Raw genomic sequence first — 14,945 nt, 5'->3', positions numbered from 1 at the left:
TAGCTGCTGTTGAGATCTGCATTTTTCCCCAGATGAAAGCAAATAGGAAGGTGACAATACTGAGACAGTTCTAGAATGTTATCCAGTCACACAGCATAACTTTTATCAGGTTGTAGACATAAGAGACATGGTGCAATCAGTCAGTAATGTCACCAGAGCAGCCTGCATATAAAAATGATCAAATGGGGGATTGAAAAACAAATTGGAATGCAAGAAGAGTTACAAATGTTCTTCATATTTTTGAGAACGTGCACAGGGGATAATGACGGTAGGCTTCCAAGGCACTGGAAGGTGTTTGAGAAAACTGGATTTAACTTAATAGAAGGAGAATGGATCGGGGCTGTCTTAGGTCTTGGTTTGAGAAATAGAGCTTATTGGGGTCTTAAAAGAACCTGCCAGAGAAAGAAGAAATCTGCCTCAGTTGAATGGTTTTTTGTTTTCTGGTTGGGAAATTTTAATACAAACCTGTTAAATGTGAGGCCTTTAAATAACAATAATAATAACAACATTCATTCATTCTATCCTATTTATTAAGCACTTACTGTGTGCAGAGTACTGTACTAAGTGCTTGGGAAAGTACAATGCAACAATAAACAGTGACATTCCCTGTCCACGATGAGCTCGCAGTCTAGAGGTGGGGAGACAGACATCAATACAAATAAATAAAATTACAGATATATGTAAGTGCTGTGGGGCTGCGGATGGGGGAAGAGCAAAGAGAGCAAGTTAGGGTGACACAGAAGGGAGTGAGAGACAAGGAAAAGTGGGACTTACTCTGGGAAGGCCTCTTGGAGGAGATGTGCCTTTAATAAGGCTTTGAAGGTGAGGAAAGTAATTTCTGTCAGATATGAGAAGGTACAATAGGCCAGGCACTATTCTAAGTATTGGGGTAGACACAAGTTAATCATGTTGGATACAGTTTCTGTCCCATGTGGGACGGGGTTCACAATCTAAATAGGAGGGAGTAAGATTTAATCCCCATTTTACAGATGAGGAAACTGAGGCATAGAGAAGTTAAGTGACTTTCCCAAGGGGACACAGCAGTCAAGTGGCAGGTTCATGATTAGAACTCAGTTTCCCTGACTCCAAAGCCTGTGCTGTTTCAACTAGACCATGTTGCTTCTCATTATTCAATGTTTTTATGAACAGATTTAAAATGGATATCTCCTAATCCCTCCCCACTTTTTTTCACCTTCAATACATAGTGGGTGGTCATATTTGTAATTACTTTATGGCAAAAAGTACCCCTCTGCTCAGCCCCACAAGAGAAAGCAATGTTGTAAGGAGCCTAGGCTTGGGTGACAGAGAGCCTACATTCTTATCCTGTCTTTTTGTGAGTATGACTTTGGCCTGCTGAGTGGCCTTGGGCAAGGCACTTAAGTTATATGTGTCTGCTTCCTCACCTATAAAATAGGGGTAAAATACCTCTTCTCCCTCCCACTTAGACTGAGCCCCCATATAGGACAGGAACTGTGTCTGACTTGTTTGTCTTGTTTCTACCCTGGCACTTATTACAGTTCTTGGCTCACAATAAGCATTTAACCAATATTATTATTATTATTGTTATTACTCTTAGAGTGAGAATTGAAGCCAATTTGTCAGGCCTAGAAGAAGCTTCCTTAACCACAAGAAGCTTCCTTAACCACTTTCAAAGATTTTCCTGCTGGGGAAGGGAATCATCACTGGGAGATGCTGGAAGTAACTTTGTGAGTTTAGGTTTCCAGGGTCAGGGGAGGGGAAAGATGAGGATGGTATACTTCTTTCCCCAATCTAAGCACGTAAGCAGCTAACATTTTTTAGCCTGCATTACCCTAACCCCTGCAAACATACGGGATACTCTGACCAATTGTTTTTGAATGAGGATTCATTAGTAAGTATTGATGATGAAAATAGCAAAACATTAATAGTAATAATGATAATAATAATGTTGGTATTTGTTAAGCACTTACTACATGCAGAGCACTGTTCTAAGCACTGGGGTAGATACAGGGGAATGAGGTTGTCCCACGTGAGGCTCACAGTCTTCATCCCCATTTTACAGATGAGGGAACTGAGGCACAGAGAAGTGAAGTGACTTGCCCACAGTCACACAGCTGACAAAGGGCAGAGTTGGGATTCGAACCCATGACCTCTGACTCCCAAGCCCGGGCTCTTTCCACTGGGCCACGCTGCTTCTCTAATTCTCTCCATACTACAGTTCAGAGTGTAAACTCCTTGTGGGCAAAGAACATGTCTACCAGATATGTTATATTGTACTCTCTCAAGCACTTATAGTAAGTGCCCAATAAATACCATTGATTGATTGAGTAATTCAGCGTGGCTCTAGCATAGCAGTGGTACTACTAGTGAGTACTGATGGTTACTGAGAACCCATCGGATGCAGTGTCTTGAACTAAGCACTTGGTAAGTGCAAAACCAAGAAGTGAGACAATCCCTTGTACCCTGCTTGTATCCACCCCAGGGCTTAGTACAGTGCCTGGCACATAGTCAACTCTTAACAAATGCCAAAATAGTAATATTAGTGTTAACTAGTAATTATTATTATTATCCCTGCCCATGAGTTGCTTACATTTTATTTTCGATAAATGTAATACACAGGCATAGCCAATGGGACAATTACATAAAATTAAGAGTTCTAGTGGTGTTGATGGTGGAACAAAAATGCATGGCTTTCCTTCGACTGGCGATAGAGCATGGAGCTGGGAGTCAGAAGGACTTGGGTTCTGATCCCAATTCTGTCATTTGTCTGCTGTGTGACCTTGGGAAAATCACAACTTCTCTGTGCCTCTGTTATCTCATCTGTAAAATGAGGATTAAGACTCTGAGCCCCATTTGGGACAGGGACTGTGTACAACCTGATTAAGTTTGTAAATTCCACAGCCTTTAGTTCAGTGCCTGGCAAATAGTGAGCGATTAAACAAATACCATAAAAAAACCCACCACTAACAACAGTGCAAAAAACCAACCTCCAAATCATCCAGGTTTCCTTGGCACTGAACCAATAGAAAACACGATCCTTTGTTTAGAACAATTTAAAGGCCATTGTAAGGAGGAACCGATAGCATCCACAATTTATGTAGCATCCTTCCTTCAGAGAACTTGTTATTGTCATAAACAAGGGAAGCAGTGTGGTCTAGTGGAAAGAGCACCAGCCTGGGTGTCAGAAAAACTGGATTCTAGTTCCAGCTCCACCATTTGTCTGCTGGGTGACCATGGGAAGACACTTAACTTCTCTGTGACTCAGTTACCTCATCTGTAAAATGGGGATTAGATCCTCCCCTCTCCAATTTAGAGTGTGAACCCTATGTGGAACATGGGCTGTGTCCAACTTGATTAATTTGTAATTACCCCAACAATTAGTACAGTGCTTGGCATATAGCAAGTGCTTAATAAATGCCACAATTAGTATTATAACATTTATTATTATCATTATTATCAAGTGCTGTTGAGTCATTTCCGATTCATGGAGACTCTATGGATATAGTTTCTCCAAAACGTCCTGTTTTCTGCCATAATCCAAAACCTTGCTAACAGCTCTTCCATTATCACTGTTATGGTTTCTAACCATCTATCTACTTGTCTGCTTCTTCCATGTTTTCCCCGGACTTTTCCTAGCATTAGTGTCTTCTCCAGAGAATTAGTCCTCCTGATTATTTGTCCAAAAAATACTGTCAAGTCATTTGGCCTTTCAAAGACCATTTTGGCTCCAAAATCTATTCACTTGTTTTTTGGGCAGTCCATGGTATTTGCAAAAGCCTTCTCCAACACCACATTTCAAAAGAATTGATGCTTTTTCTATCTTGTTTTTTCACTGCCCAGCTTTGGATCCATACATTGTCACTGGAGATAGAAAGGCTTCCCAACATTAGCCTCATTTGGCATGTGTATAGAGAAGCAGAGAGAAGCTAAGGTGCAGAGTGGTGAATGAGCTAATCACAGGAGAGGAAGGTGAGGGGGACAGACAGGCAGATTGATCCATTGTTACTACCAATTTCTACCTAATTCAGATGCAAGTAGCTCGAATATCTCTTTCTAAAACAAATAATAATAATAATAATAATGTGGTTCAACTAGATGTTTAAGAGTAGAGACTTGTTTCAAGTCTCCTTTGGCCAATTCATTGAAGAAACACACCCAGAGAACCAAAGATTTTTTAAAAATTCCAGTTGACCTAGGAATGAATAGAGCTGTTAGGTAATGTTGCTCTTGCAGAAACGAAACTAACTCATATGATCGACTTAGGAGTGGGAAGACAATGGTTTATTATATCTTTATGGAAATCTTTACAATGTGACCTGCTGATGCACTGGCTTTTATGGGCATCACTGCCTTCTACTGGATGTAATTTTCATGTTCTTTCCACATGGTTAGCTAATACAAGGCTGTCTTAATGTCTACTATTGTCCTGCATAGATGGGTAGTAAGATCAGCATTGATTGGCTTAATTACCTCTGCCATTTGCAGAGTTTGCCCAAAAGCTATAAGATGTCTAATGACCTATATGGCAATTATTGATAAAATTAGAAATATGCTTCCAAAAATTTGGAAAAATATGAAGCTCTTTACACTGTAAAATTACTTTACAGTCATTTCTTCAATGATCCCTCCGTATCTTTATTATATTGGATAGTATAATGACCCATATGTGATTAATGATATAGAGGAAATTTAAAGGGATTTGTTGAAGGTTATGCTGTGGTAAAGCAGAGATAGGGAGCTCTTGTCTCCTCAATTATTCCATCTGCTAGGTTTTGTGTTTTTCAAATAAAACTGCAGATTCTTATTGTTTTGCATCTGGTCCTGTACTACATTATTTTCAAATCACCATTCAGCAAGAACCAAAAATTACACACAATTAGCCAAGTGCAGAAAAGACAGTAATGCCAGAGTATTTTGGGGTCCCTACTCTGAGGAGCTCCAGGGAGCTTTAACTTTGTCAGTTTTGTGCTCTGTGGACAGGCAGCCCAGATTGGACTGGAGTTTAGCTTATGTGGTTGGCTTTGATCTGGGTTTGCAGTTGGAAATATAGCCAGAGAGAAAAAAGAGAATACTTAAGCCATATTTAAAACTCATCGAGGGAAGTGGAGAGAGAACAGGTATTCAGGGACTTTGATCAGTCCAGAGTGGATAATTACTACAAAAATTTCTCTATGACTTAGATTATTCAAGCAGCGTGGCTTAGTGGAAAGAGCACAGGCTTGGGAGTCAGAGGTCATGGGTTCTAATGCCGGCTCTGCAACTTGTCAGCTGTGTGTCTCAGTTATCTCATCTATAAAATGGAGATTAAGACTGTGAGCCCCACATGGGACAACCTGATTACCATGTATCTACCCCAGCACTTAGGACAGTGCTTGGCACATAGTTAGCGCTTAACAAATACTATTATTATTATACTGGACAGTTGCTCACTTCTCTGCTTCACTTGACTAGGGAGAGTGATTTTATAAGCTTTCTTTCCAAAAGAAGCCAGACAGAAAAGTCATTGCATGTCTATCTATTGATTTCCTGGATTAGTCTGGAGTTATTCTTAGGAAATAAACCATAGGTTTCCTCCTAGGAACCTTTCTGAAAACTCCCCTCTTAGCACCATACTTTTCCTTAATTTTCTAGAAAACCATTAGTCTGTTTTGCTTTACCAAACACTGAAAATCAGTTTGGTATATGCATGTTCTATGTGTCATATGTAGACAAGTGATATGGAAGAGCTGTGTTTGGAGATGAATGAGAAAGAAAGACAAGCAATATTTCAAAGAGTTATTGCACATAAAGATGAGTCTAACTAAAATGATCATTTATAAGCAATATAGACTCTCCCAGATCAAGTCACTAACAGCTCTTAGTCTGCTCTCCTGAGAGCAATTTTAAGCAACTTCACAATTTTACAAGTATGAGAGAGAGATTGTTCTCTCTTTGTCAAGAATTTGTATCCTGCTAGCCCTAAACATTGTTGATAACTAATCAGAGGGAGATAGTATTACTTTTGATAACAGAGCTTCTAAGACTAACTTTTCAACCAGTTCCCCTCTTTCTAATGTTAATGCTAGACATATTCAATAATATTGGATATTCAAGCAAAATCTATACAAACACAGCTGTAGCTGTAGAAAAGTTGTAACTTTTCCTGATCCATTTAGAGTAGCTGTATGACTAAAGCAATCGAAAAATACTCCTTAAAAGACCATCCAATTTCTTCATTATCTTGAAGAATTTTAGAAAAGAATAAAAAGTTTAAGAGTTCATTGAAAAAATGTCTGGTGTACTTATAGAAATTAAGAGGGGAGGACAATACTTTTTTTATTATTTGCCTTTAGGGTGTAAATGGTTAAAAAGAAAGAGATACAAATCCTATGCCTGAATTCAAGGGCACATTTCCAGCTCCTTCTCCCCATGCCAACAGATTTGTTATTAGATTTGAGATATCTGAGATACTGCCCAAATTCAGTATTTTAAAATAAGGGAAAGGTACAGTGAACATAAACGGAGGGGGGGGGGAAGAATGGAAAAATAAAAGAAGGAAGAGAATATGACAGGACAAGAAAAGATTCCAGGATTTTGTGAAACATGTTATCCAATCCATCTGCAAATGTTAGTGAGAAACTGGAGGTGGGACAAGAGGCAGGATATCCTGCTTTTTATTCTTCAGGGATTTTCATCAGACCCTCTTCCTTTGTATTAGCATGTGCAATTTTTTTTGTTGTCGTTGCAGGTGTAACACAATAGGGGAAGAGGGACTTATGGGCCACTCCGTAGACTCAGCCCCTTCTTTCTATCTCTCGATTATCTCTCTCACTCCCTTTTGTTTTGTTTTTCTTTTGAGTCTTTGATATTTTCCCTCTTCCAAGGGACCCTCGAAACAGCCCTAGAAACTTGCCCTCCCTCTCTCCTTCTTTACAGTAATTCTTGAATATAGCTCCAGCATTCTAGTCCCGACCCCTTCAGCACAATGTTGATCTTTGCTATACGTTATGCTGTCACACACACAGATACTCTACTCGTCATGTCTTTTAGCTTTCTAACCATGTTCCTCTGGCCTCATCTAAGTTTGAAAAGTGGAACTGACATAAATACACAAAGAGGCAATGAGGTATTTTACCTTTTTTCATCGTGTCTGTAAGATGAGGAGGTCCGGCCGCTGGTCCAGATAAACATCTTAGAGGATGTTTGCCTAGAGGTGCCTTTCCTTTTGGTGGAATTCTTTGAGGAATGACGGAATGACCTAGGAGAAGCAGAGGAATAGTCTTCGTCACCCTTTGGAAATACAGTGGAATAAGTTAAGTCCATTGCTTCAAGTTTGGGGGTTGAATTTTATCTGAACCGGTAGAGCTTAGCCGACTCTCTCCAAAGGAGACGGGCTTTCTGATGATTCAAGGCAGTATGTAAACTAACTGAGAAGACCTTTCTATTTCCTTTTAAGCTTTCTAAGTGGCATTCAATTCTCTTCTGCCTCCTTTTCTTTACAGATTGTCCTCAATTCCCAGCAGGAGTTGTGTCCTATGAGAAAAGTGCCATTTTTTTCTTGGTAATGTGGTCTCCTGAACAAACAGATACCTGGGATGTTTAGGTTCGTTTGGGGTGCCAGTGTGCCCTTGGAGTACTTAGGTCTCTCTCAGGCTGAAAATTTCAGGCTTCACCTTCAAATGTACCTGACCTGGATTGAACGCAGTTCGGACTCTTTATTTTTCCAAACTTTTCTGCCCGATAAAGCAAGTTCCTTTTCTGCCGTACTCTTCAGTTTATCTAAAACTTGACAGATCTGACGTTTTTTGGTGACTACAAGGTGTGTCCAAAGAATCGTTCTGCTGCCAAACCTGTGGTTAAGGCTCAGTGCCTTTTCCCTCCCCCAGTTTGAGAGAAGCATCGCGACACGACCAGGTGCACTGTGGCTGCTACTAGCTAGTGATGCATGATGCAGAGTAAATATTGAAGTTCGTTTTCCGTTGGCGAAGAGATTAACCCTTTTATTACCACACGATTAACCCACTCATCTATAAGAGGTTTGCAGCCGGTCAAGCTGGGAAACACACAGTAAAATTGCTCAAAAATGAAATGGGAAGGGCTCATTTCAGGGAAGGCTTGCCTTACATTTTCTACATTTATGAAGTCTGTTGAAAAGGATTTAAACATCAACTGAGATGTCCAGTCCATTGTAAAACTTTGTCAAAGGGAGACTTTTGGTAAATGTTTGTTGTAAAGGGGGTGACTTTAGTCCTCACAGTATTTCTATGAGACAGGGACAAATAGATATTATTCCCATTTTACAGGAGAGGAAATTGAAGCTTGTAAATATTTAGTAATTTAGTAAAAAATTAAAAGCATATCACGACATAGAAATAAGAATGATATTGATTGTGGTATTCGTTAAATGCTTACTATGTACCGAGAACTAGAGTTGATACGAGATAATGATAAGTAGGTCAGACAGCCCCTGTCCCACGTGGGATATATAATCTAAGAGGGAGGGGGAACAATTGTAAAATAGGGATTAAAATCCTGTTCTCCCTCCTACTTAGACAGTGAGCCCCAAGTGGGACAGGCACTGTATGCAACCTAATTAACTTGTACCTACTCCAGTGCTTAGAACAGTGTCTGAAGCATAGTAAATGCTTAACAAATATCATAAAAGTAAAAACACAAAACAGGCATTTCATCCTCATTCTACAGATGTACTGAGGCAAAGACAACTTAAGTAATAATAATAACCATGATGAAGGTATTTATTAAGCACTTACTATGTGCCAAGCACTGTTCTAAGCACTAGAGTAGATACAAGGTAATCAGGTTCAACAAAGTCCCTGTCCCATATGAGGCTCACAGTCTGAATCCCCATTTTAGAGATGAAGTAACTGAGACAAAGAGAAGTTAAATGATTTGCCCAAGGTCACAAAGCAGAAAAGTGGCAGAGCCAGTATTAGAACCCATGTCTTCTGTCTCGTAAGAATGTGCTCTTGCCACTAGGCTATGCTGAGTGATGTGCCCAAAGTCAACTGGCAGAAGAAGGCAGAGTCTGGTTAGAATCCAGGACCTTTGAGTCTCAGGCTTATATTTCAAGTCTCCTGACTCCAAGGCCAGTTCTCCTTCCATGAGGCACACTGGCTCAAGAAAGAAGTTTGAGAAAACATAATGACAGAAATCAAAGAGATATCCAGTCAGTCAATGGGACATATTTAGCAACAAGGATGCTCTTCCTTTGCAACTGTCCACAAAGTCCTGAGGGGAAGTACAAGTCGAGAGTAAGACCACCATCTTTGCCGCCTAGGAATTTACAGACTCTTGGTGGATAGGACAATTAGCTACGTGTTAATTCATAGTTATAGCTGTCCTTTGTGCTTAAAGATGACACAACTCATGACACCATCTGGGTGTGTGTGTGCCTGTGGCTGAAAAAGGCTATGTGGGAACAACACACTTTTCTGTAAGTAAATATAAGTAAGGATAAATCCTTGCATTTGTTTGTACTTATTGTTTTGCATCTATCCCACATTGTGCCTATCTCTGTTTTCACTGTCTCCTGGTTACATCATGGTCTCCACGAAGACTGTTCTGGGAAAACCAACCCCAGTCCACTGCTATGTCACATTGTTTAAGACAGAAGTACAAAACATTTAAGTACAACTAACATATATTTGCAGAAAGGCTAAGAGTATCCTAATTTGAGCCAACTTTGCCTTGCCTTTAAAGCACTTCAGAGTAAAGACATGTACAAAACATCAATCGATTACATTTATTGAGCACTCACTGAGTACAGAACACTGTTGTACTAAGTGCTTGAGAGTACAATTTAGCAATATAACAGACACATTCTCTGCCCATAATGAACTTACAGTCTAGAGAATGATCTTACAGACTAGACACAAAAGTGACAGAAACAGAACATGCTCAAATATAACACAAATATGTACGCATATATATACACAAAGGCTAATAACATCCTGATTGATTGGAGCAACTAGAGCCAGAGATGCAAACCTGTGAAGGATGTTCTGAAGTCTCAAAATTATTGGCATATAAAGTGAGGGATCATTAGCAACAAGATCCAGGCTTACCTTAATTGCTCCTGTCTCAAGGAGAAGGGTTAGTAATGAAAGTATTAGTATTAGTCATAGTAAAATGATTTATTGAGTGCCCTTTTGGTGTGGTGTACTGTACTAGGTGCTTGAAGAAGTTCAGAATAAAGACATGACCTGAGCCCTGTCCACAGTGAGGTTTTTTATGGTATTTGTTAAGTGCTTATTATGTGCCAAGCACTGTTCTAAGCATTAGGGTAGATACAAGATAATCAGGTTGGACACAGTCCTTGTCCCACCTGGGGTTCCCAATCCAAATCCCCATTTCACACATGAGGCAACTGTGGCTCAGAGAAGTGAAGTGATTTGCCCAAGGTCCCCAGAGCAGACAAGTGTCAGAGTTGGGATTAGCACTCAGATCCTACTGACTCCCAGGACCATGCTCTATCCACTACTCCACACTATAATGGGGGAGACTATCATAAAAGTATTTTGCTAAGGTAGTAAAATAATAATTGAATACATATCTAAACCTGTGTGTTGAGGAGGACATAAATAAGTTTGTTAGTGCTAGTGTATGTAAATAAGCTTGTATGTGCTAGTTAAATTTGGGGTTACTAGTTCCTTAAAGCTACTGTTTTGGATCTTAACAAGGCCCCTGTAACACTTTGCTTTTCTAGAGTAAACAGATGTAAAGACCATTTTTGTTTTTATTGAGATCTTGAGAAATGGGGTTTATAACATCCTCTTGGAGGCTTTTTCCAATTGATTTTTCCTTTTCCCCAGGACACATCTACCCACTTTCCACCTCAGAACTTTTCCACTTCATCCACACTTATGCATTTAGAGTAGACCTGTAACACTTTTGTACACATCAATTTATAAACTCTACTATTTAGTAAGAACTTATCCATACATTTATCTATCCACCATCTTCTTCCACCTATCTAATTTGTGTCTATTTTCCTTACTAGATTGTAAACTCCTAGGGGATTATACTATTGCCTGTTTACTTGTTTTGATTTGCATGTATCTATAATTCTACTTATTTAAATTGATGTTATTGATGCCTGCTTACTTGTTTTGATGTCTGTCTCCCACCTTCTAGTCTGTAAGCCTGTTGTAGGCAGGGATTGTCTCTCTTTGTTGCTGAATTGCACTTTCCAAGCACTTAGTACAGTACTCTGCACACCGTAAGTGCTCAATAAGTGCTATTGAATGAATAAATTAATGTTTTCAAATCCTCTATTGAGCTCTCCTAGGTGTTTAACAATGATAATACTAATAATAGTATTTGTTAAATGCTTACTGTGTGCAAACACTATTCTAAGCACAGGTGTAGATACGAGTTAATGACAACAGGCACAGTCCAATACAGTGCTCTGTGAGCACTTTCCCAAGTACTCAATACAGTGCTCTGTGCAAAGAAGACACTGCACTGAGTGTAACAATTCTTTTTATGAGAAGGAATGCTTGTTTTTTAGTTTCTTCTCTCCTGAGTGCTATTTCTTAGAACTCTATATTAGCAAAAGACATTTGGTAGCTATTTCTCAAAATTCAATTCGTAAGAGACATAAGCAGTAATATTGATTTTTAAGAAAGACATTGAGAGAAAAAGTTAAAGGACTAATTTGGCTGGGAAGAAGAGAAAATACATAGGGGATGTGGTAAACCACGACTAAAATTCAGATATCCTGATGTCTTCTCCTCTCACTCATATTTAGAGGTGGTCCATAAAATACACAAAATTTGTGTACCACTTGAAAATAATTCCAGGTGTAAGCAGTTGTGTTAATACAAATAGTTTGGGGATAATTTTCAGACTGAGGGACCCTATCCCAGCCATGGCCTTGCCTTGCTGTTTTACTTGAAAGAACAAGGGAGGATGAAATATATTTTTATTGCTATGAATTGTCTTTTCTTAATCCTTTTGCAGTAATCTAAAAGCTCCTTGGCCTGCTCCAATAAGTGGATTTAGAATTTCCTCACTTAAGTTTCTTTTCACCCTGATGAATGACAGCATTGTTTAAAACCTGCTAAGTTGGTGGTTAACTAAAATCAAAGGTTGGTTGCTGCTGCAGAGACAAAAAAGTTTTGTGGTGATTTTAAAAGGCAAAAATGGGGATTTGCTTGGAGGTTCCATCTCTCCTCAAGGACGTTAGGAATTAATGCAGCTCTTCAAGCTGTTAAAGATAAGAACCTTTTGGGTTCTTATTTAAGAGAATCCTCTAGTCCCAAAGTAAAGGACATGATTTTTTGCATTTTAAAACAGCTAACATGCATCTGAAATAGTAGTGCAACATGGGTACCCAACCCTGGATCAGGTGCCAGAGATGAAATTCTGATTTGACCTGAAGAATTTTGGAAAAACCACATAACCTGGGACAGAAACTTATCCTGGTTTACAGGCCTGGGAAAAGGAAAAAAAATCACACTGAATTTATGGGGAAAAAGCTCTGTAAATGAATATTTTAATAAAAGCCAAAACTGTCTACTAAGGCCTTCAGGTTACTGATCAGTAGTCAGTGGCAGTTAACACTTAATGACCTTCAAGTAATTTGAAGTCTCCAAAAATGCCTAAATTCCAACAGTGGAGTAACTTTAAATATTGGGGGAATTGAACTTGGTATAATTTGTTAATAATAATAATAATAAGGCATTTTTAAACTTATTATGTAAATCTTATTAGCAGGAGCAGTGAACTCAATCCTTTACTACAAGATATGTACAGAGCTCTGATTTTACATTTCTGTTGAGTACATGTTATGCATATCAGGGCTCTGCACACAGTAAGAGCTCAATAAATATGATTGAATGAATATCATTTTTAAAGGTTTCAAGCAGTACAAGTTATTGTGGTGACTAGTCAGGGTTGTGATTTAATATGATGGGCAAATACAGTGATTAAATAATCTGAATCTCAAGTGCAAAAGACACAAAGTCACTAATCCCACTTTTTGCTTGAAATGTAAAAACCTGAAAATTTGTAGAAGCCCTCCTGACTCTAACTGAAATGGCACAGGCTGGGAGACTGTACATCATTTTTTTCGATTTCTGCTTCAGAGAAGCAGTGTGGCTTAGTGGAAAGAGCACAGACTTTGGAGTCAGAGGACTTGGGTTCTAATCCCAGTTACACCACTTATCTGCTGTGTGACTATGGACAAGTCACTTAACTTCTCTGTACCTCAGTTACCTCATCTGTAAAATGGGGATTAAGACTGTGAGCCCCATGTGGGACAAATTGATTACCTTGTATCTACCTCATCGCTTAGAACAGTGCTTGGCACATAGTAAGCGCTTAACAAATACCATAATTATCTTTTAGACTGTGAGCCAGTTGTTGGGCAGGGATTGTCTCTATCTGTTGCCGAATTGTACATTCCAAGTGCTTAGTACAGTGCTCTGTGCACAGTAAGCGCTCAATAAATACAATTGAATGAATGAATGGGTGCCTTAAATTTAAGTTCACATTTTATTACCTCCTGTATTCAATTTTAACTTGGATCATAAAGTATTTTTTATCTATTAAAATATAAACACACAGCTGCCTTTAAAGAACCCAAATCACATAATCATATATTGGCAGGTACATGAAAAACTAAAAATATTTTAGTTGTGGGAATTTTTTCACAAAAAGCCCCCATTTTTCTTCCATCACAGGGCTCCCGAAAGTTTCAGTGAAGTCCAGGTTTTACTTAGGGCACCGATATGGGAAAATTCCTAGTCCTCTTACACATCATGAGAGTATCAGTGCCTTAAATTACTCTGAATGATTTGCTGAAACGTAAGAACTTCCTAAAGAGGGGACAGAAGAAAAAGACGTTTTACACCCCTCAAGAATTCTATTAATTCCTGAATTTTCCTTAATGTCAGTGGCCTTGAACTGCCCATATGTGATATCATTAATGCTTTGGGTTTCATTTAACAGGGAAATCCGAGCCAGCCTCAGTTATTTAACACACAATTACTTGCCTAATCTTGTGTAAAACTGTAGCATTAATGACATCACAGTTGCAATTCCAAAGGTTGCTTGTAAAATGCTAAATCCGATGTTTTCTTGCATTGTATGGGTCACACATTTTCTCAATATGTAAGATATGAACCTTTCATTACAAGGTATGTAGGCTTGACAGTGTTTGGAAGGGAAACACATTGTGTAGAGCCGAACCTTAGGTCAGTAGTTTCATTTAGATAAACCTCAAGATAAGAGCAATTTTTTTACAGCTAATTTTGTTGCATTTTGGCATAGTGGATAGAGCACGGACCTGGGACTAAGAAGGACATATGTTCTAATACTGGCTCTGTCACTTGTCTGCTGTGTGACCTTGGGCAAGCCACTTCACTTCTCTGTGCTTCAGTTCCCTCATCTGTAAAATGGGGATTGAGACTGTGAGCCCCATGTGGGACAGGGACTGTGTCCAGCCTGATTTGCTTGTATCTACCCCAGCCTTAGTACAGTACTTGACACATAGTAAGTGCTTAACAAATACCACAATTACTATTACTATTATTGAAAAAAAATAGCTGTGTGGTTTACAATAAGAAAAAATGCATTATTTGTTAACCATTTACTAAAGAAAGTGCTGGGGTAGCTATAAGTTAATCAGTCCCTATCACATCTGAAACTTACAGTTTAAGGAGGGAAAATGAGCATTTAATCCCATTTTACAGATGAGGAAATGGAGGCATATAGAAGTTAAGTGATTTACCCAAGGTCACACAGGAAGCAAATGGCTGGCAGAGACTAGATTAGTCCTCTGACTCCCATTGCTGTGGTCTTTCCATTAGGCCACAAGGTTAAAAGATGAAAACTCAATTATTAAAGGTCAGTTATGCTGAACAACGTATATAGGATATATATATTTACATAAATATATATATATATATATATATATATATATATATATATATATTAGGGGAAGCAGCGTGGCTCAGTGGAAA

At 38.8% G+C, this 14,945-nt stretch overlaps 1 protein-coding gene across 3 annotated transcripts in view; it reads right to left on the bottom strand.

The window, feature by feature from the left end:
* KCNMB2 (potassium calcium-activated channel subfamily M regulatory beta subunit 2) overlaps positions 1 to 14,945 on the bottom strand; it is a 272,259-nt gene that overhangs the window by 28,303 nt on the left and 229,011 nt on the right. For all 3 annotated transcript variants that reach the window (XM_029074399.1, XM_029074346.1, XM_029074596.1), the window contains exon 2: positions 7,094 to 7,216. In XM_029074399.1, coding sequence (XP_028930232.1) covers positions 7,094 to 7,149 — 56 coding nt within the window. In that variant the 5' untranslated portion in view covers positions 7,150 to 7,216. The remainder of the gene's footprint in view (positions 1 to 7,093; positions 7,217 to 14,945) is intronic.

The sequence above is a fragment of the Ornithorhynchus anatinus genome, chromosome 1 (assembly GCF_004115215.2).
Source record: "Ornithorhynchus anatinus isolate Pmale09 chromosome 1, mOrnAna1.pri.v4, whole genome shotgun sequence".
Taxonomy (NCBI): Eukaryota; Metazoa; Chordata; class Mammalia; order Monotremata; family Ornithorhynchidae; genus Ornithorhynchus; species Ornithorhynchus anatinus.
This window is presented reverse-complemented; position numbering and strand designations above follow the sequence as displayed.